Source organism: Triplophysa dalaica, chromosome 3 (genome assembly GCF_015846415.1).
Source record: "Triplophysa dalaica isolate WHDGS20190420 chromosome 3, ASM1584641v1, whole genome shotgun sequence".
NCBI lineage: Eukaryota > Metazoa > Chordata > Actinopteri > Cypriniformes > Nemacheilidae > Triplophysa > Triplophysa dalaica.
This window is the reverse complement of record NC_079544.1, coordinates 7277664-7300299: the sequence shown is the minus strand read 5'-3', so window position 1 is coordinate 7300299 and position 22636 is coordinate 7277664. Positions and strand designations below refer to the sequence as shown.

Sequence of the window (22636 nt, the reverse complement as noted above, 5' to 3'; positions counted from 1 at the left end):
AAGGATTTCTACGACTCAAGAAATAGATGATTATGATAAATGAAATATCCTATACGAGATTACTAGAAATACTAGATTATTATGGGGTATAAAATAATGGATTTTTGTTGTAGTGATTGAATTGATATTACCATCCAAGTCCATGTTCATGATATAGTAAAAGTTCACGGAGTTCAAACTTTGAATTCATGCAGTGATGAAACACTTAAAAAAGTTACACAAGGCTGCCATCTAGTGTTAGCCCGTGTTATCTACCTAGGTTTGTATTTATGACCACATCACATATATCATAAAATCTGTGCATATTTATAAACCTATATTTTTTTGTGTCAAACTCATTGCATTTTATAATAAATCGTAACCCACTTCATGTAATTTGGTAAATGAGAGAACGGTTTCTATCTTATCTTCTGCTTCACATATCCACATACTCTTGCATCTAATTTTCTCCACAAAATCTTTCTCTGTGGCAGAATATACTAGAACTTATTGATATATATCACATTAATTAATGAAGCATATTAATAAAACTATAAAACTATTATCATACAAGCATGTTGTTTTAAAACTATACAGACAAGTAGATTTCAGTAAAGACATTAAAGAGTAAACGAAGTGCCTCGTCTTTGCGGTGGGCTTCTCTGTGTGGGCGTGGCTTCAGAAGTCACGCCTTACTGTACTAAACTCTCCAGTATAAATGAGAAAAGCAACCCCACACGTTTAAACATTTGAATGCACATTATTTTACCACGAAAAACTATTCACAACTAAACATGGCTTGTTATTTGAAATTCAATATATTTTAAGGCGACAAAAATAGATTAATAAGCGTATTTAAAATAATTACATTGGACATTATTGTAGTAGTAACTCAATACCGGACCTTGACTCTCCATCCACTCACGGAACCTGGAAGGAAAGGTAAACTGCTGCTTGTAAAGAACGCTTAACATTTCTTAAAAACAACTGAATGGTGCTGAAATGATCGAAGAGTAACTCCAGTAGGGATAATATTAATTTCTCTAGCATTAGTGAAGAGTTTCTCATATGAGCTGAAGATGCTACACAGACTTCAAAGAGGTTTGCGGTAGTTTTAATAGAGAACACGACCGTATGAAATATTGCATGTGTGTGGCAAAGGCGTACAGAATGTTAATGACAAGAGGGTAATAAACAGCGTTTCATCTGTGAAAAGTCCGATTTCAGTCAAACTTTTAAACATTTTATTCGAGTGCATAAATGAATAATTTGATTGTAATGTCACAGCATATGCTGCAAATCAAATATGCAAAATGTTATGTTTAGGCCTACATGTGATTTTTTTATTTTATTTTACAGGTATAGGAGGTACTGCTTGGATTTTGTGACAGACAGTTGAAAGAAATATGAATTGTGGACGCGGAGATTTCCTGGGTGGCTTTGTGCTGCTTCTGACTGTCCAAACTGTAGTCTCCATGGTGATCCCTAATGCCACCCATTTAGAAGCTATGCTGGAAAGGTACATGGATAAGGATGAGACGTGGTGGCACTCAAAGTCAAGGGGCAAGAGAGCAATTTCACATGGCGACATGCAGCTTATACTTGACCTGCATAATAAATTGAGGGGTCAGGTGTACCCCCCTGCCTCAAACATGGAACACATGGTAAGACCACCTCATTCAAGTGATGCACCTTTGCGATCAAATATTTAGTGGGAAAAGAAAGATGTCATCCAAAAAATGGATATTTTGTCAGTGTTATTGAAACTGTGAGGGTTAACTGTGTTAGTAATCTGACTGACGTTAGTAATGCACATCTAAATGGCATTTGGGGAACAAAATGTTGAAAACCTGCCAGTGATGGATGGTTATAAATAATTTTTTAAAAGCAAATCTTTTTTGATTGTGTCAGAAAACGAGTGAAAAATCGAGTAAATCTTCCAATCACTCTGTGACGCATAATTTTGGAGGATAATAAGAGAAGGACTCTCTGCATATGCATTTGAAACACTGAATTACAGTCAAGTTTGCGGTCTACAACAAACAGTTTAGCCCATCGGGGATGCCAAAATGCAACTTCTCCTTCCCACATGCTGTGGCTCACCTACTGTACATGGCACTTAGCCAAACCTCTCATTGCTTTCTGAGCAGTGTGGGCCTTCACCAAGTATGACCTGATACTTCTCAGAACTTTCTGTGGTTGCTTCTTGGCATTGGCAAGATGAAGACAAATGTTGACTTTGACATTAAAGAATAAATTCAAATGTAACACTCCTAAAAAAAGAGTTTCATCCTCGCCTTAAACACTAGTTCATAATGCTATTTTCTCATACTTCTCAATCCAGCTTTAATGTGCAGCTAAACACATTTTCCTGCACGCACACACAGGTTATTTTATATGACTGACAATTGCAATCAGCTGTTAAGGAACGGTTTCAAAACTTTCTTCTTGGTAAATTGCTTTTGAGCTGATAACATCTGTGACGCTCTGGGATTTATGTGTGCAATCTGTCAAACCCCAGAACCCCGTATCTCGCAGCAAAGTTAAACAGCATGGGTCTTTGTGTGGGGCCCAGGTAGGGGAGGAGACATTAGCTACCTCCAGTCTCGGCAGTCCTCTGGGTAATTATAACTGTGAAAAGAAAGCGAAGAGAGTCACAAAGGATGCGTATCTCCCTTGGAATGCACACAGATGGCTGGTGTAATAGCAAATTAGGCATCACAACAATAAACAATGTCAAGACGCGCCTCAAAGGCCACATAAAATGCCAATGGGCTTTGCAGATCCATGCACATTTCAGCTAAAGCCATGTTTTGACACAATAAAAGTAAAATGGTAAAAATGTACGGAACGTGTTGATGACAATCTTGGGCTATTGCTTGGCACTGTGCACGGTGGTCTGGAGTGGCTGTGGATTTATTTCAAAAACACACTTTATACAACGTCTATTTAACTTCATTGTGTCCTCCAATTACGATTACAATGAAAAATCTTTCAGGAGATGTATTGTGTCATTTCAAAAGGAAGAATTATTAAGGTAACTGAGAAATAGTGTTTGTGAGGACTGCCTGAATGGAATGTACCTTAGCTGTGCACACATGGAACATATTAGCAAACGGCAGCGATCTACGCATATGTAATTTTAAATTAAGCTTTTCCTTATAGAAACGGTTAGATTCCTATCCATAAAAGTACTCTGAACTTATTCTTGTTTACAAAACAATTTAAACTCCCCAGGTAAAACTGTGGAGATCCTAAACACGGTTTTAATACCTTTTTTGTCTCATGCAAGTGGAACCCTAAATTCTTTATGGTTTTTAACGTTAATTGGCCCTGTTTTAGATCTCTATCAACCTACTGTACTGGTCAAACTAAAAAACCATGCATTGACGTACATAGGCTGGACTAGTTTCGACCGTTTGCCAAAAATGTTATCAAGGTGTTATTTCAAAGGTATTTTGCCCTTTAAAACATTTCAATATATGTTGAAACTTTTTACCTTTCTACTTTCTACTAAAAGTATGGAGCACAACAGTTGAAAATGACAATCCCATCCAAAATAAAAATTAATGTTCTGGCAGCTGAATGGTTTGCTTATGGCACGAAAATCACTAGAACCAAAAGTGGGCGGTCTCAGCTGCACTATGCAAACCAAGATACCTTTATCACAGGTACAATCCATAACTACTTTTAGTTGAAAATATGTTATCGAGCAAGTTCCTTAAAAGTTAGTGTTCAAAACCCTTATTTACAACAGTAAGCTTATAATAATGATTTATTAGTTGAGCTGTTGGGAATGATTTCACAGGAAATCACCCTTAAGTTGTTGCAAACCCGTGAATTTCTGTATTCTGCTGAACACAAAAGAAGAAAATTGGTAGAATGTTTGTAACCGAACACAATTGACTACCACAGTAGGAAAAAAGGACAACTGTGGGAGTCAGAGTTGCCCTAGATTTGTTTGACTTTCCACATTCTTCAAAATATCTCCTTTTATGTCCAACCATATAAAGACATGTATAAAGTTGGGGGTGAGTAAATGATCACAGAATTTTCATTAAATATCCCTTTAATTACACAAAGTCACCTGCAATTTTATATTTCAAACAGAGATGGCGATAAAAGTTGTGAATTGCATCTTTAACACTGATAAAGTCACCTCTGTACTGTGACAGGTGTGGGACACTGAACTGGAGAGGAGCGCTGAGCACTGGGCACACACCTGTCTGTGGGAACATGGACCCGCTCACCTACTTACCCGGATCGGCCAGAATCTGGGAGCTCACTGGGGAAGGTGCTAAAAATACTTTTGAATGTTATCGCTCATACTTTTTAGAGATTTGAAATACTAGTGATCAATTCCCTTAATGCATGTTAACTAACGCTTTACCAGTATGCTAACTGTTATTGTTTTCAAATGTCTTTAGAGACAGGCCGCCAACCTTTCATGTCCAAGCCTGGTATGATGAGGTGAGAGATTTCAGCTACCCATATCCACAAGAATGTGACCCGTACTGTCCCTACAGATGCTCTGGACCTGTCTGCACACACTACACACAGGTAACATCACCAGCTCAACCAAACTCGACCAGCAAATAAATGAACCAGTACTGCATGTATATTATGTTCTTTGGTCAATTATGATATGATTTGTTTTCAGTTGGTTTGGGCCACAAGCAATAAAATTGGCTGTGCCATTAATGTGTGCTACAACATGAACGTATGGGGGATGATCTGGGCCAAAGCTGTGTACTTGGTCTGCAACTACTCTCCTCCGTAAGAAGGCGTGTTTTGTTTTGAAATGTGCCATGATTCGAAAGAGGTATTATTTTTAGCTTTTGTTTTGTAATGTCTCATTTGTTCTCAGAGGTAACTGGTGGGGACATGCGCCATACAAACATGGAGCCCCATGCTCCGCCTGTCCTCCCAGCTATGGTGGCGGGTGCAGAAACAACCTCTGCTATAAAGGTACAAGATAAGATTTAACATGCCTTTCTAGTGATTTATTTCTGTATGTATTTATTTATTTTGCTAGTGTGTCTTAAAAGCAAGGATAACAATATTTAGCAAAGAAAGGACTAAAGCTGGATTCATCTCATGCATGCTGAAAAACTGAATGAAACTGTTCTCTCATCAGATGATGGCAGTCACATGAATCACACCCCTGAGACTGAGGAAAACAACTATGTCGAGCCAGAACCTGAGCCAGTCCGGAGCCATGGCTCACACTACAGCGATCAGTCCGTCTCGACACCGTCACCCAATGAGAACGTTGAGAGGAATGATGTCACCAGTACTTCACAGATGTGTAAGATTTTATCTCATTCAGTTTTATGGCATGGCTTTTGATATTAATTACAAATAATCAGTTTGGTCAAAGCGATTTGTTTTTCTTAGTCTGAACTTTAGGACTGACTGATAATACTATCATTTTGTAGATGATGATGAAATCTGTTGGTTCAAACATAATGTCCAGTATCCTCTACATCAGTCTACTATAGTAATGATGTAAGCACCAGCATTATGCCAAGTGCATTAGAGAATGGTGGAGGCATTGTGTGCATTTATGCATAGTGTACATAATGTCCAATTATTATGGATAAGAGTGTGGAAAGATTTAAGTTAAAATATGGCGTTTGTCACTGTTGTGTACCTTGTATAATGTGACATAAATCAAAATAACAATGGATGCATTTCACTGGCTTTCTAGGTGCGTGTTAAAATGACCAACATTCTCTCTTGAATTAAGAACACAAGAGACAACAAATAAAATCAGTTTACTTAGCGATATATGACACACTTGTGTTTAAAAATGGACTATTGTGTTTTTTCTTTTCTGAAGCTCAGCAAGTAGAATGTGATACTAGATTACGTGATCAGTGCAAAGGAACTACTTGCAACAGGTAAAATGTGTCCATTTTGACATTGAGTGTATTTGGATTACAGTGCTATGAATTCGATTTTGACTATTAAATCTTTTAACAGGTACGAGTGTCCACCAGGCTGCTTGTACAACTATGGAAAAGTTTTTGGATCAGGTCATTATGACACGGTAGGTGATACATTTTAAAATAATATTATTCTCTCATTGTCAACATCATCTCAACTGTGCTAGTTTTTGTACATTTTAAGGCTGTTCTGTTAGATAGATGCTGAGTTCTGTGCATTTTGCATTAATGTTGCTGTTTCTCCAGCATTCTAGTATCTGCGGCAGCGCCCTGCATGCTGGAATAATAGATGATGATGGAGGCTGGTTAGATATCACCAGGGTGGGCAGAAGGCAACGCTTCTCAAAGTCCTTCAAAAATGGAGTTCAGACTCAAGCGTAAGTCACAGACCTCCTGTGTTTCACACTCCTACAGGCTGACCCACTACAGCCCTGACTTTTCATTTTAATTTCTTCCTTCAGTAAAAATCTGAGTGCCAATGCCTTCACAGTGTCAAATGTCCCAGGTCAGTATAAGTGAATCATGCTTTGTCAGATTGCAAAATTTCAGCACAGAAATTGAATAAGAAATGTTTTGTGTCTTCCAGTGAAGGCAATTACTTGTGATACCACAGTGGCCCAGTACTGCCCTTTCAAAAAACCAGTCCGGCACTGTCCCAGGTAAACTTTATACGGAAATATTCTTGACAGATGACATAAAATACCATATCAATTTTGAAAATAAATATTGAAATACATATCATTGTCAATACTGTAAGACAAACAGCTAACAAGATGCTTTTTTCTCAGGCTGTATTGTCCTCGTAATTGCTTGTATAACAGCAATGCCAGAGTAACCGGAAGCCGCTATTATTCAGATGTAAGTCTTTGCGCATGTTTCACTGTGTTTAGTTGCACTGCGAATGGTTTTGCCCTCTTACAAGTAGAATGAAGTGAGTGGGGTTTTCATTACATTCGAACACCATACTTTGATATAATGATAATAGTCATTCTAGGAACAAATATCACTAACGCGATCATTCTTATCTCTTAATCTCATTTAATCTTAAAGCCATATTATCTTATAAAGATTTTTTTTACTTTTATTACGTCATTATGTCATAGATATCTCACATCTTCATTGGAGTTATGAAAAAGATCTCAACAATGTCTCAAACTATCTCTAGGGAGATGTTGTACCATTTTTCTATCAGAACATCTTCCAGTTGCTCCTGAGAGGACGAACAAGGGAAACCGATCGTCACAGATCAAAACTCATTTTAATATGAACTTGGACATTTATTATAATTTTTTCCAAAACCATACATTCAGAGCAATGTTTTATTCATGTTTAATTTATACCTGTACACTCTTACAGTACAATCTGTCAAAGATTTTACTTAATTTAAAAGGTACAATGTGTATTTTTTTGGAGGATCTATCAACAGAAATGCAGTAGAATATACATAACTATGTCTTCAGATGTGTACAATGACCTTACATAATGAATCCTTATGTTTTTATTACCTTAGAACGAGCTATTTCTATCTACACACACCACGGGTCCCCTTACATGGAATTCACCATGTTGTTTCTACAGTAGCCCTAAACGGACAAACTGCTCTACACTGTAAAAAATGATGTGTTGACTTTACTTACAATATATGTGCACCATTTTAGAATCATGGTGTAACAAGATTCAAGTAGGGAAGGAAGGAGTCGGGAACCGGAAGACATTTTAAACATTTAATAAAGTAATATAACAGCCGGCGGCCCCTCATGGACGACCACCGGCTAACAAACAAACCAAAACATAACATAACATAACAGCCGGCGGCCCCTCACGGACGACCGCCGGCGAACAACAACACAGTAAAACATAAATACATATACAAACAATTCGGGCCCGGACCTCTCTCCTCGACCATCCGGTCGCTCGTTCCTTTTATATGCTCCCAATCTCCTACGTGATTCGAGCGTGGTGTGCGCACAGCTGGTGCTTATTCACAATTACTCGCCGGTCTCGAACCACGGTCTCGCCCCGCCTACTCTACTACACATGTTTTTTAAGTAAATTCAACTTAACGAGATTTTAAGTAAAAATAACAAGATAGTCTTTGTCGCATTTACACAAATAAATCAGTTTGCTTGACCTTCTTTACTTAAAATATTACTTAGCACGAGTTCAATAAACTTACAGTGCTCATGTGGGCTGTACTTAAATATTTCATTAATTTACCTTAATGTTCATATAGCAAAGTGAAGTATGTTATTATCACAAACAAATAATTGATGACTGATTTGATGTCAGTCATTGAATGATTCTCCACAGAAGCACACAACATACTGCATTTCTGATGTTTGTCTTCCTTATTGTGGTAAGAATGTGATGGGTTAAACAGGGTCTATACTTACCAAAGCAAACACGAATCACCTGAATTGTAACTTCACAGAAAAGGATTATTCACTATACAACATCAATAATACTAAATACATCTTAGATTTAGTTATACATCTATATAAATGCCACAAAAATGCTTTTTATTTAAAAAAACATGAATAATCAAACTTTTAGGAGCAAGGGCTTATGGGTATTCCTCACAGCATTTGTACTGATAATATAAGTTAATTACACTTGAAATGTATGTTAGGTTTACTCAAAATTTTCCATTTAATTTATGCATACTTTTGAGCTTTCTTGTAATTTATATTTTTGTGTTGCATGAACAAAGGATTTTGCGTCAAGCTAGAAATGTCAAAAATTTGTTTATTTTTAAGTAGAAGCTACTTAACATTAAATAATATGGTTGTTGAGACAACAATTCACTTTTTACAGTGTACAGTGTTTTGTAAATACGTTATCTCCTTCGGCAAAGATGCGAAAACTTGACAATATCTTAGTTCTTTGTTACCCCCTGTAGTGCTTTGAAAGGGAGGGTGGAGGGGCGGAGTGAGACGTTGGTTGCAATTTGCAACCTCACCACTAGATTTCACTACATTTTATACACTGGACCTTTAAGAGAAACACCTGAGACGAAGCTGATTCTTGAAAGAGATAGTTACTCAATTAGGTCACCTGAGGTTTAAAATAAAAATCTCTGAGCAAATAATATTTTGTTCTGGGTTGCCCAATTACAACTAGGCCAAGTCAGTGTTCAGTTGACTTCAATGTACAATTCAAATATAGCCGAAATATAAGATCTCTTTCCTCTCTGTGTGTCATCAAACAGAATTCCAGTATATGCAGGGCGGCCATTCACGCAGGAGTGATCCGGAGTGACTCTGGAGGTTATGTGGACATCATGCCTGTGGACAAGAGGAGACAATTCAAGGGCTCCTATCAGAATGGAATCACCTCTGAGGGGTAATTAATGCTTTTCAATTCAGACTGCTACTACTGTATGTATCATTCAGTTCGCTGGTTATCGCTGGCAAGTATCTGACAAGACTTATTATCAAACATCCATCTAGCTTGACCTTGATAAAAACCCAATCGTGTTATTTAAAGGGTGACGGAATCAGAATCTTATAAAGTCCCGGCTATGTAAAACCAGACCACCTACACAGTCGGGTTTTATGTTGCGTAACTTTAAAGAGTGTTGTTGAGGTATTGAGTGTGTTGAGGTTATATTGAGTATCACAAGGGTGATTAACGATTCATATAGCCTTTAAATGCTCTGCTTGAATTGAATTAATATTGGCCATTATTCTTCCGTTTAGCCTCCAGAATCCCCCAGGAGGCAAAGCATTCAGAGTGTTCGCGGTCATATGAAACCATCCACCAAGGACAGATGCAAAGAAATAGAGCTCTTGGTAATGTAGCAGCCAGTAATTACTGTGCATTTGCTCCGCTGGTTTTGCATTGGCTCGCTGAGCTGAATTTAAGGCCAGCGCTGTCACGAAAAATCCCCTTAACAGTGTTTTTGTTTGTCTGCCTGTACATGTCATGTATATACAATTTGTAAATAGGGTTAATATGGTTTTGTTGAAAACATAAACATTTTCATATATGTGTATTTTTTGTAGTGAAGGCTATATGTTGCTTGTTTGTTTATGTTTAGCATATACGCTATTAAAAACACCAGTGCATGCAAACATGACTATTTTAAAAACAAGTAGAAAAGGCAATATATTACAGTTATAAAGTGTTTATTTTTTTAAGTATATTTTTATATCAGCTTTCAGAGGCTGCTTTTTGCTGTTTTGCGCTTTAAAGTACAGTATATTGCGCTGCATATATGTTCAGAATTTCATACTGTGACAACCTGGCAGGCCAGGAAATCATTTAGTGTTTGAGTAGAATTTGAAAAATGTACCACGAAGCCATGTGCGAGAGCAGAGAGACATTGCATCTGGGTTATTTATTATTACGCCATTTAAATAAATATACGCTGTCGTTGAATCACTGATGCGCTTCTTCTGTTACACATTTTCTTTGTATTGTGCTGTGACCTTTTTCTTAACAAAGTAAAACGATCTCTCGGAATATTGAAATCTTTCACAATGGTATCCAGTTGTGCGGTTTCTGTATTTGAATTTTTGTGATTGTTGGCACCAAACAGCTGTGAGGTTATTTCAACTCTGGAAAGCACAGACGCTGCCTCTGCACCTTGAAGAATAAAAAACCCGAACCCACGCTTCACGTTAAAACGCTCAGCTTGCACGGGTGCCACAGACAAAGAGGCACATTGTGTGTATGTGAGTGTGTGTGATGATTTCAATCTAACTTCCTGCCGTGCATTTCCTCCATGTGAGGCACAGATGTGGTCGAGCGGTAATAGTGGGCTCTCTGTCGCTCACCTTCACCTTTCTCATTTCCTCTCTGGCCTCTCAGATGCCTCTCCTTAGCCACTTGATCTCAAGATCATTACCTTCAGGCTAAGATCTCAGTGCAGTTCATGTATTTTCTTGCCGTCCTCATAGCTGTCATATCTAAATTAATATCCCCACTTAAAATTGTTAGACTTGTAAAGTGAGAGTGTTTTTGAAGCACTTAAGAAATATTTCACAGACGCAGCCTCTTGTGAGATCGCATAATGCAAACGTGTGCCACAGAGGCTATACCCCCTCTATAGAGATGTACAGTTTGTCACCTTAAAATCTGGAAAAGATTTGCCATTTGATTTATGAGTGAAACATAGTATGTCCTGTGAATGTACTTTCCCATTTTGTTGTACAACATTATGCAGTGAATACCTCACACGTGGAACCCTTTGGAAAGCAAGTTGCTAATATATTGCTACATAAGGACTATGAGGGTTATCCTATTCATCACATTCTTGTGGTAGTTATTAGCAACTTAAAATTTTGAAACAAGAACAAAACACTTTTTTTATAAGGTTTCAGAAGCTTTTTTATTAATAAAATAAAACGCTGATCTGGGAATCCATGGAAAATCAGCCTTCTGCATTGGCTTACACATTGGCTTGATGTCACATCTGACCATTGAATACACATACTACATCTACCACAAGACGTTATGATTTATATTTCAAAATCAATAACCCCTTTTATGTATAGAGGTCACTACAGTGTACATCTACTCAAAAAACAATTTCTTGTCTATGCATGGAGTTTGATGGCATATACTCATAAAGATAAAGGTGCTTCACGATGTCAAGAACCTTCTTGTCTAAATGGTTCCATAAAGAAGATTAGGAGGTTCTTTGTGGTGAAACAAAGGTCCTTCAGACTATAAAAAGGTAAGAAAGAGATGGTTCTTGAAATAACCTTTGAGTTAATGGTTCTTTGTAGAACATAAAATGTTTTTTCTATGGCACTGCTGTAAAGAACCTTCTAAGCACCTTTATTAGTGTAACTACACATCAACCAGGGGACACTAGTGCATCAGCCTATACATTGTCACCAAGTGGACACCTGAAAATCAGAAAAATGTCCAATAGAATTGCAACTGAGGCTGTTATAACTCACACATAAAAGGGTTAAAGAACCCTTCCGTTATCAACCCACACTGCTTGGAATCAAGCCCTCAGACCACACGTACCAGGGGAGCAACCTGCAAACTGAGCATTACGGGGGAACCTCCCAGGAGAGGTCAGAAAGCTTAGTGGGACGTGTGTGGATCTGTATGGTGGTCTCCAGAGAGAAAAGGCATGCATCAGAACTCTGTCAAAATTCACAGCCCAGTGTGGAAGAAACAGAAGCTGGAAGGGTACAAGGACATGTCTGTACTAGGATGCAGAGGCGGCACATCGGTCAGAGGACTGATTCTGCATGTGTAACATTACAAATAACATAAACACAACGGTATCATGACAACTGCTCTTTTATTTCAATGTTTGTTTGCATTTTGACAACCCAAAGCTTTTGAGTAAGCGTTGATCATGTCGTCCAGGTGTGACCTTTGAACTTTTTGGCAGTGATTGTAAAGCTGCATAAGTTTCGCATGCTCATGTGTTCTTGGTCACAGTCCAAGTTCTGAAGACAGTGTGGCATTATATTTTATATCGGCACCTAGCGGTCTATGGCCGGATCTTTATAAACTCTAATGAAAAATCTTGATGGTTCACCTTGGGGTCACAAGTGAATTGTTTCAGTGTCACTTTTTACTCTTTTTCATGTCAAGGCTCATTTGGTGGATAGAGCAAGAAAGTGAGGGACCCCCTGTTGTGTATCATAAAAAAATGTAGCCTTGCATTTTAAGTCTGGCTTAAAATAACGTGCAGCACCCAGCACGGAAAAGTGAGATCTTTCGTGACCAATCCAATTTTCATTCTGAGCCATGTTTCTAGAAATGACTCAAACATTCACATGAAATCCCCAGAACCTGTTTATGTGGCTGGAGATTGAGTGTACGTATATGAGTGTGTGGTCAACAACGAGTACTTTCACATAAGGGCAAGTAGAGGTAGTTTGCTAGCTTACAACCACAGCAAATTTTAATGAGTATTATTCTAACATACTTACAGCGGGAACATGGTAAGGAGGGTGCTTTTCTTTGGATTGCTGGTTTTTGTAATGATAATGGAATATTTTTAACGGTGCATACATACATAAATATCCACTCCAGCTAAAGATCGTATCCCACAGCAGTGTGATATCTGGTTCCAGATGTTATAATTCTATACATCTATTTAAAAAATTGAAAATAAGACATTGTACATGGGCTTGTACAAGGGCGAATTACAGGAAACGTGTAGTAACCTGATCTCAGCCTAGAGACACATAATGGATCTATTTTCAAGAACAAAAATTGGGTTGCAGCTGTTGATTCCCAGATTTATGGCTTGTACTGAAATAGCAGGTCATTAATATTACCTGTTGGCAAATCAGTGGGCAACTATTTCACTTAGAAAGTAATAAGATTAAATTAAAACTACATTTTAATGAGAGTTTCTCTCATGAGTGTAAGACCCCAGTCATTTCAAGTGTGTCTGTTCTGTGTCAATGTTTCACATTTGTGATTCGACTTTACAAACTTAAAATCTTTGAAAACTGTCAAAATTATACCAATCAAATTAATTTTATATATTCGCCGGGCTACAATTTTCTTCCTTTGGACTGTTTTATTTTTCTCACATTTAAGGCTTTACAGAGGCCGAATTGGTCAAGCACTGCATTAGTTACATAAGTAAGTTTGATTTCCAGAAAACATACATATTAATGTTTAGTACCTTAATTTGTTTTGGAGAAAAGTATCTGCTTACCGTAAGGTTTAGATTTCAAGTCATTACGGCTATGAATAAGAAAGCTCTGAACTCGTTTCTTCAACAACAAGACTCCATTTCCTCATTTATTTAAAGGGGTCATATGGCGCGAATACACGATTTTCCATGTCTTTGGTGTGTTATAAGTTGCCCATGCATGTATTAGACACGTAAAATTGCAAAAATTAAAGTGTCAGAACAAAAGATGCATTCTATCTAAAAGCGAATGCTCACCAAGATTTCCCTGAAACGCCTCATGTAACCACACCCCCACAAATCTGCATCAGTTCGTGGTATGATTTGACGAAGACCACCCAAATGTAAATACGAGTAAGGTGGGTGTACCTCTCAGTACAATTGCTTTGGAACCCTTTATTCCAAATATGGATAGAGGCATTACACTTCCGTCACACGCTTGCAATATTCGACCAATCACTATGCGCCGGTTAACTGCCCAATCGTAGCACACCTTGATTTTCAGAGTGATGAGCTTTGTGAAAAATCTGTGCATTTTAGAGAGCCGGGGCAAAGAGGACATACAAACATGCAGTGGTATGTGTACAGCCTTTTATAACCTTAAATCATGTATGCACATTGCATTACATCTAAAACAGCCGATAATATTCATTTTAGCCCTGTCACAGGACCCCTTTTAACTTAATCAAAAACACAAAGAGATTGCTGTTATTTTACTATTATAAATAGTATCTAGTATCTATCTTTTCCATCTAGACACACCATTTGGTGACATATTAGTCGAGGTCTGTGCTTTTTTATCCATTAAAACACACGCACGCACACACACCTTTCTCAGTCTCCTAAATATTTTGCACTTCAAGCCCTCAGCTGTGAAGTGATGTTGGCTGTGCTGTTGGATGTATTTGTCAAGATCCTCCACACACAGAGGTTGTGCCAGCTTGGTGGTAGTTTTCCCTGTGTTAACATAGACGTATAAAGCGAAGAGTTTAAGTTCTGTGCTGTACCCCCACTGTATGCCCTCAAAGAACCCAAGGAAAATTTTCCGCTATGGCTAAAACAGGCATGTTGAAGTGTGGCACAAGCTTCAGGTGCCCTCCTGTCGCTGACCTGAGCAAAGTACATACAGACCTGCTATTTTCATCGTAATATTTATGAATTTTATTTAATCTACATTTTGCTTTAACAAGAATCAACACTGTGTCTTGAAATGATGACAGACATTTGTTAAGGTTGAACCCTCATTGACCCTGATTTTTATAATTGAGTTAACACATTTAATGCATGGATTATTTAGATATCAGAAAACCAAATCATTTACACTTTCATTTGGCTTTTTAATTTAGGAAATATTTTCGAAGCCCAAACAAAACGAACATCCATATACGAATAGTTCACCCAAAATATAACATTCTTTCATCATTTACTCATTCACATGTCAGTCCAAACCTGTATTACTTTCCTGCTTCTGCAGAACACAAAAGAAGATATTTTGAAGAATGTTGGTAACCAAACAACATCGGACTTTGTATGGACACAAAACAGCTGAGACGTTTCTCAAAATTCTTTTGTGTTCCACACAAGAAAGAGTCTTATACAGGTTTTTAAAGAAATGAGAGTAAAAAAATTATGAGAGAATTTTTCTTTTTGGATGAACTATCCCTTTAATACATCACATAATGATCAATTCATCATCACGGGTTTCACACCTAGAACTGGCACATCATACAGTAGCACTGGCTAACATATCGAATCACAACATCAATGATTCCACAGTAGATGTTTAACTAACCATTTTAGAAAACAGATCATAAATGCAAACATAAATAATTTAAAATCTTAAAATGTACGCTCTGTGACTTTGAATGCTGACTGTGCAGTCGATACATAAATGCACTGTGCAGTGTGTACACTGCGATGACATGATTTCATCCAAGTCGTGGTGTTTATGTGGGTGCTGGGGTTTCTTTCACCAAAGGTAAACAACAAGAGTTGCTGCTTATAGAACCGGGCTGCTTGATAATGGTCAAAAGAGGGGCTATAGCCCTTACTGTCAACGTCATCTCTGACCTTTTTCTGTTTGGAGGAGGTATTTGATTTCACCTCTTTTTTATTTCTCACATTCACACATAAACCCTTGTGGACAGTGTAAAATAGAGGCTTTGTCTTGACCTGATGGATGTGAAGGACTGGAGGAAAGCAGCCAAGCCATCAAGGAATGGCAAGCAACCAACAAAAGTGCCCACTGATATTCCTCTTATATTAGGTCTGCCAACCAATAATATCAGTTCTTTGCTATATTTTGCATGTGTTCTCTGCCTGCTTTGTTCCTTTAAGTTTTAAATTTGTTTCTTTTTCCTTTAAGACACCACTGAAAATATATAGTCGTGGAAAAAATTAAGGGACCTTTCAAAAATGTTAATTTAATCATCATTTCTAAATGTATTGTGGTCATGCCAGTTCAGTGTCTGTTACATTTCAACAATATCAAACCACAGGAGTGACATAAAATCATCCAACAGCAATGTGAAAAACGGACAACATTACAATATATGTACAATTATTACTGTTTAAAAGCGCATATGAACTTGTTTTCTTTGTGGTGATAGGTGTCCGAAAAAACACAGACCATCTTTTCTGTTATTTTGAACAGTTTCTTCAGATTTCAATTTTGCTTTAACTTTAATTTATTTATATTTGCACAACCCTTTTCTTGTATTCTGTCTCCTCTATAATTCTCCTGTCTCTATATAAGTAACCTAATAAATAATTTAAACTCGTATCAATATTTCATTATTTGTTCATGCCATGTATTTGTTGGGATGATAGAGTCAACCTATCAAAATAGCAAAAAGAAGGTGATACAGGTCTGTTCCTGATCACATCTGAATTCCTTCTTTTAATCAAATACTGTATATATATTTGTATAAGACAACAGAAAATTGTACAAGCTTGATATGATACTTATGATGAAATTGAAAACTCATGACAAATGTAGGGAACAGAGGAACATGACTTACATGATTACTTTTGAACATGTACAAAAAATGTATCAGAAGAGTAGAAAAAAAACAACTGTTGATGGTCTGTCGTTGCGCAGTAACTAAGCATCCTCTGTATGCAGTGTTTAGTGTTGCCCCTTGATTTCCATCAGTTGTTTAAAAGCAACACTGCCCTCTTCAGGTTACTCGGGTCTCATCACCTCCCACCCTCATTACGTTCATTCTTGTCAACTAACACTACACGCAATAATCCTTTCTTTCCAGATGTGGTAATTCAGTCTCAAAAAATGTCCTGGTAAGCACAACCCATGGGACGCTTTTAAAGTAGCCTATTCCATCGCAATAAAAATTTGAGAAGCCAAGTGTGACCATGCTGCTGAATTTTCAAACTCATTTAGATAGAAATCTAACTGGTGCTGCTGTGAGTTTGGTACTACTGTGCTGTGAGTTTGATACTGTACAAAGGAACGCCATGAACGTGTCTGTCGTACGCTTGATGAAACGTTATGTTCTTTTCTGCCCCTTTTTTAAATTTAGTCTATCAAGTCTCGGATAACAAGGAAGCCCTTTATAAGGGGACACTGGGGGCACAGTCAAAGCAGGTCTGTGTGGAAGAAGCCAAATTTTGTCTCGCTTCAGGAAAGTTTGGCACAATATATACTGCTTTCTTCCTGATAATCAAAGAAAGAGCAAATGCAGCAGAACTGTGTGTGCAGACCACAGGGAACCCAACGGGGTTAAGCTGAGTAGAAAGAAAATAAACCCCACTTCATCAGACTGGACGCGCATGGCCTCATGGACTTGCTGTGGGACTCCAGATGTGCAGCTCAGCTACAGTATACTTGTCCAGGTCCAAAATATATATTAATTGGTGATCCAACTTTGATGTTTTTGCATCCACACGTGCATTTCTGAAAGCTGACCTCAAAGAAAACACAGTTCAGTCTCATTCTCTCTGAGACATGAAAAATGGTCTCGATCCTTATTTGTGCAGCTTGCTTTGTTCATTATGTCACATAGGTTCATCAATTCTAGGCCAGCCATTGACGATATTAAAGGTTGAGGTCACAATGCATGCACAAACAGTCTATTCAATGATTCTTAGGTTTTTGATGATTCCCTGATTTTTAGGACGCCGTTTTTGGATGGCAATGCATCCGTGTGCCTACCAACACCAGGGAAAAAGTCTGGCAGGAAGCCCCTTGTGGTGATTGACATGTTGTCCTGCATGAAACCGCCTGAAGTGAAGCCAGTTTCAGACATTGTGACCTAAACACACTTCCTCTGCACAGCTTATTTAAACCTGGCAGAACACGTAAAGGTCCAAGATACTATTATTTACTGTCACTCATCTCGTCAAATTTTGAAAGAAGGACATTTGAACGAGTCTTGAATAAAATGTCAGCTATTTAGTAAACGTAATGTCTTGGTTATTTATATTATAGATAGCTACAGGAAAAATGAAGACAGATCAAAGATATTAATCTCCATACGCACAAACACCAGCAGCAACTGTGGGGTAATGTTAACTGATAACAACTTATATGTGATATTACACAACCTAAATTGTATTAGAGGTATAACATGCAGGTCTTTTCGAAGGGCACAAGCTTAGCACATTCCTTGTGTAAAATGGTACGGTTTGCAAAAGCTCCTCAGTCTCGCAGCTGTATTCCCAGGCAGCCTAAATATTTAATTCCTCCATTGAGATACAGAAAGACCTCATGATGGCAGCATCCCCCTTTCCCTATATTTTAATATCAAGAACAGACAGGCCCCAGGGTAGCAGTGCCAGTCAGGAGGAAGCGGATACGCACGGGGGCAAAACAACAAACAAACCCTGGAACCGGTGTAGGAATACTATGAAAATGAAGCGTGCACATTCCTGCTGATGTTAGTTACTTTCAACTGTGGCCTAAAGCGTTGTGTTGGAATGAATAATATAAGCAGTGGTGCAGGTGTAGGAGAGGTTTGAGATACTGCTGGTGTCTCTAGTGGTAGAAATAATAAGAGGAACTGGTGATCTTAATTTCACCTTTATTTGAAATCGTGGACGAAGGGGAAATCGAGATATCAGGTAAAGTTAATGAGGGAGACAGAGTAGTGAGTATGAATATGAATGTGAATTGAATGCATCAGCACATTTTATGGGGAGGTTGTATAAGAGAAACAAACGTAACCTACTGAAAAGTAACCATGGGTTTACTACAATTTTACCATGTTTTTTGTTGTTATTGTAGAACCATTATTTTGCAAATGTTAATCAATACACCAAAAACAAGCACAGATAAAAATAATGTCATGCCTTAAATTTGGAATTAAAATCAAATTGGCTTTACAAGTCTGTTTCTTCGAAAAATAAGTTGAAATTACTTTTAAAGCCAATTTGATTGTTTTTAAAAACTTAAGGCAGCAATAGACGTTACATTTTTACCACAATAAAACCATTGTTCATTTTTTAAGGGTGTTCTGCTTCTACACACTAGAAGTATATTGTCTTTATTTTCCTTCATTTTTTAATTACTTGTAATAGATTATGCTTTTTTTCTATCGCGCTTCATAAACACCAACAATGGCAATCCATTTCAAGAGAAAAATAGACACAACAGGTGATTTAGTTTTATCTTTATGATTTATCTTAATTTATTAAACCATCTTGATAAGTTATATAACCAGCTTGTTTTTTCAGGTGTGCACATTTGTGAGTCAGCTGTTTCTAGAATCACATTTTTATATATATAGGACAGTGGAGAGTGAGACAGGAAATTAAGGGGTGAGAGAGGGAAACAGGAGCCTGGAAAAGACCACAAACTGGGACTTAAACTTGGGTCGCCCGAAGTGCTTCTGCACAACATGTCGGCGCACAGTCCACAGGACCACTGACGCCAGAATCACATCTCTGAGTTGCCATGTTCTGTTATGATGTGAAGTAAGGTCTGTTTTTGCCAATAATTGAATACATAATAATTATGACTAATATGTAATAATTGTAATAATATATTAATGTAAGTCAGGGATCATGTACAGGCAGCCGGTTGTTATCGCAAGAATAATCCCAGACAGTATGATCATGACCGGACGCGAAACTGGAATATCATACCATGGAATGTCACAATTGGCCAATCAGAATAAATTCCAGATTGACGTGTAATAAAAATTAATAATTATAGTCGATGTTGTTTTGTTAGGATTTACATTAAGTACACTTGAAACACAGCACCACATGAATTTTAATCTCCAAAACATTGTAATATTAATAACCTTTTCTCCCAAGATAAGGAATTATGCTAACAGATATGTACTGCTCAAGCAGTAAAGGATACTCGGGTCAGCTATCTCCCTTTAAGACCGAAATAAAGCCTTATGTCGACAATCAGCGCTGATTTGTGATCCATCATTCACATCACTTCATCTCACGGGAAAGACTTCTGCAGTGAATGAGAACAGCCTGTTGGGTGAGTCATCACACGTATCCTCACACCGGGCTCCATCGCCCCCAATCAAACGCATTGTCCTGCTGCTTACCAGCCCTCTGCGTGCACCTGTTAAACATCTCTGCTAAAGGATGGCCTGTCATGACTGCTTAATATGACCTCCGACCCTTGCCAGCATGTCAATCACTCTTGCTCATGTTTTCCATCTGGCTTCGCCGCCAATTGAGGCATGAAAACATGCCAGATGACATTGAGTGTGAGCCAGTAAATGCTATCAGGGGGAAAGTCATGCAAGCTGTCGTTATGGGTTTTCGTCACATCACTGTTCAAAACCGCTGGAGAGATGCGTTCTACATAGAGACAACAAAATGTAGGTCTATTGTAGATGGCCAAGGTGTTTAACAGATCACTTCATTTGAATACTTTATTATTATCAGAGTGTCAGGTATCCATTGTTGCCTCTTTTTTGTAATTCGGGATGTTTTAAAATAATATTCAATATGAAAGCAATATGTAAATTCTGTCATCATTTATTCAGCCTCTTGTCATAATTTTAAACCTGTGTGCCATTTTTCTTCTGCAGAACACAAAGAAGATATTTTGAAGAATACTGTAAGGGAAAAATGGTGTTACCCATTCACTTTTATTGTACAGACACAAAACCAATGGGTACCCATTGTTCGGTAACCGAGATTCTTCAATATATATATATATATTTTGTATTCTGCAGAAATAGGAAACAAAGAAAGTCATACAGGTTTAAAATGACAAGAGGGAATTTTAATTTTTGGGTGTACTATCACTTTAACAATATATTATAAAATGGAGGAAGGATTTCTCATCTAATTTCAATTATATTAAAGGGACACTTCACACTAAAATGAAAATTCTGTCATCATTTCTGTCATCAACTAGCCTTCGAGTTGTTCCAAATCTGAATTAATTTCTTTGTTCTGATGAACACAGAGAAAGATATTAGGATGAACGCTTATAACCAGACAGATTTTGGCCCCCATAGACTACCATAGTATGAAAAAATAAAAGGGTAGTCAAAAGTGCCCCAGAACTGTTTGCTGTCCTACATTCTTCAAAATGTCTTATTATGCGGTCAACAGAACAAAAATATTATTGAGAAATGTTTCCTACTATGGGAGTCAATGGTTGGCAAAATCTGTTTGGTTACAAGCATTCTTCCAAATATCTTTCTTTGTGTTAATCAGAACAAAGAAATGTAAACAGTTTAGGAAACGTCTAAATTCTGTCTTAATGAAGACAGAATTTTCATTTTAGGGTGAAGCATCCCTTTAATATTCAATGATAATGGCAACATCTGTAACACATGTCAAAGAAGAATGTGATTTTCGGATCAGATATATGTGTATGACCTAGTCTATCCAGTGTATAAATGTATAAATAAACAAATTACGTTCTTTAAAGTCAAAATCTGCCTCACAGTAACAGCGGAGTATAATGTAAAGTCTGTGAGAGATATACTGTACTTGGTTATGGAGGAGGTCATTATTCCTCAGCAGAGTAACTGTCTCCCCATTCTGGCATTCAGTACACCTGACCACAAACAGCCCACAGCTCTGTCAGTTAAACAGGGTGGAAAGAACAACAGAGAGAAAGAGTATGACATCAATTAGCCTGGCCGTGACATGCACAAGCGCCCGCTTTAAAATATTACTGACACTAATTAGACCACATTTTAATCATCGGAAGGTCTGATGTGCAAAAGCACAACAAACAGTCTGGGGCATTACCATTTTCATGTGAGCTGCAGCTAGAAGTTGGCAGTAGTTTTTTCAAAGCCCTCTCATTTATTCTGTAACATGATACACATAACCTCATCACAATTTCATCCAAAATCCAAAATGTGCTGTTAAACTATGTGTGATTGTTTTCTAAATTGTTAAAAACTGAATAAAAACTATTGATGTAGACTGATGGCTTTCACTTCTGTAAACGACAAACAAACAAAATCCCTTCCCATAGAAAAATAACAAAAAAATGACCTGCAATGATATTAAATGGAGAAAAATGTGACTCAGTGGTTAGAGCATGGCACTAGCAATGCCAAGGTCATGGGTTCGATCCCAGGAGATTGCACAAAATCAGAAAGAAAATGGATAATACAATGCAATGTAAAACGCTTTGGATAAAAGCGTCTCCCAAATGCCTAAATGTAAACTCAAATGACAGAACAACATCTTCTACAGCTTTAAAGTGATGTTTTCACACATATCCCTCTTGTGTTTTTGATGGACATATAATCATATTGCGTGTGCCCTGCAAGCATCCTCCTCTGCTCTTTCGGTCACATGCCATGCTTCAGTGAAATCACTTGCCACAAGCTTTCGTTTGCTCTCTCTCTAGACAACTATCCCACTATGACAACAGTGCCACACAGAGTGTATCTAATCACGTCTACTGGTGTGATTAAATATGAAGAGCATTAAAATCATGTCTGTATACATCGACACAGAAATACACATAGGGCATATTGCTCAAATATAACCTTAAATAAATAAAAGATTATGAAATGTTTTGATCAATAACACGTTCAAATATCAGCAAAACAATACAAATTATGATTTATAAACAAAGATCTGTTGTCATAAGAATTGAATCCCTGTTGCAGGAGCTCTGCGT

The 22636-nt window shown here is 37.6% G+C and overlaps 1 protein-coding gene across 1 annotated transcript; it reads left to right on the top strand.

Moving 5' to 3' along the window:
* Positions 1-740: 740 nt before the first annotated feature.
* Positions 741-10256, top strand: crispld1b (cysteine-rich secretory protein LCCL domain containing 1b). Its single transcript, XM_056743625.1, has 15 exons — positions 741-921; positions 1339-1643; positions 4155-4273; positions 4407-4539; positions 4640-4755; positions 4847-4947; positions 5117-5287; positions 5822-5882; positions 5965-6031; positions 6174-6304; positions 6389-6432; positions 6514-6586; positions 6716-6785; positions 9136-9269; positions 9626-10256. Exons 2-15 carry the CDS (start codon positions 1386-1388, stop codon positions 9675-9677), a joined length of 1530 nt encoding a protein of 509 aa, XP_056599603.1. The 5' UTR covers positions 741-921; positions 1339-1385; the 3' UTR covers positions 9678-10256.
* The last annotated feature ends 12380 nt before the right edge of the window (positions 10257-22636 follow it).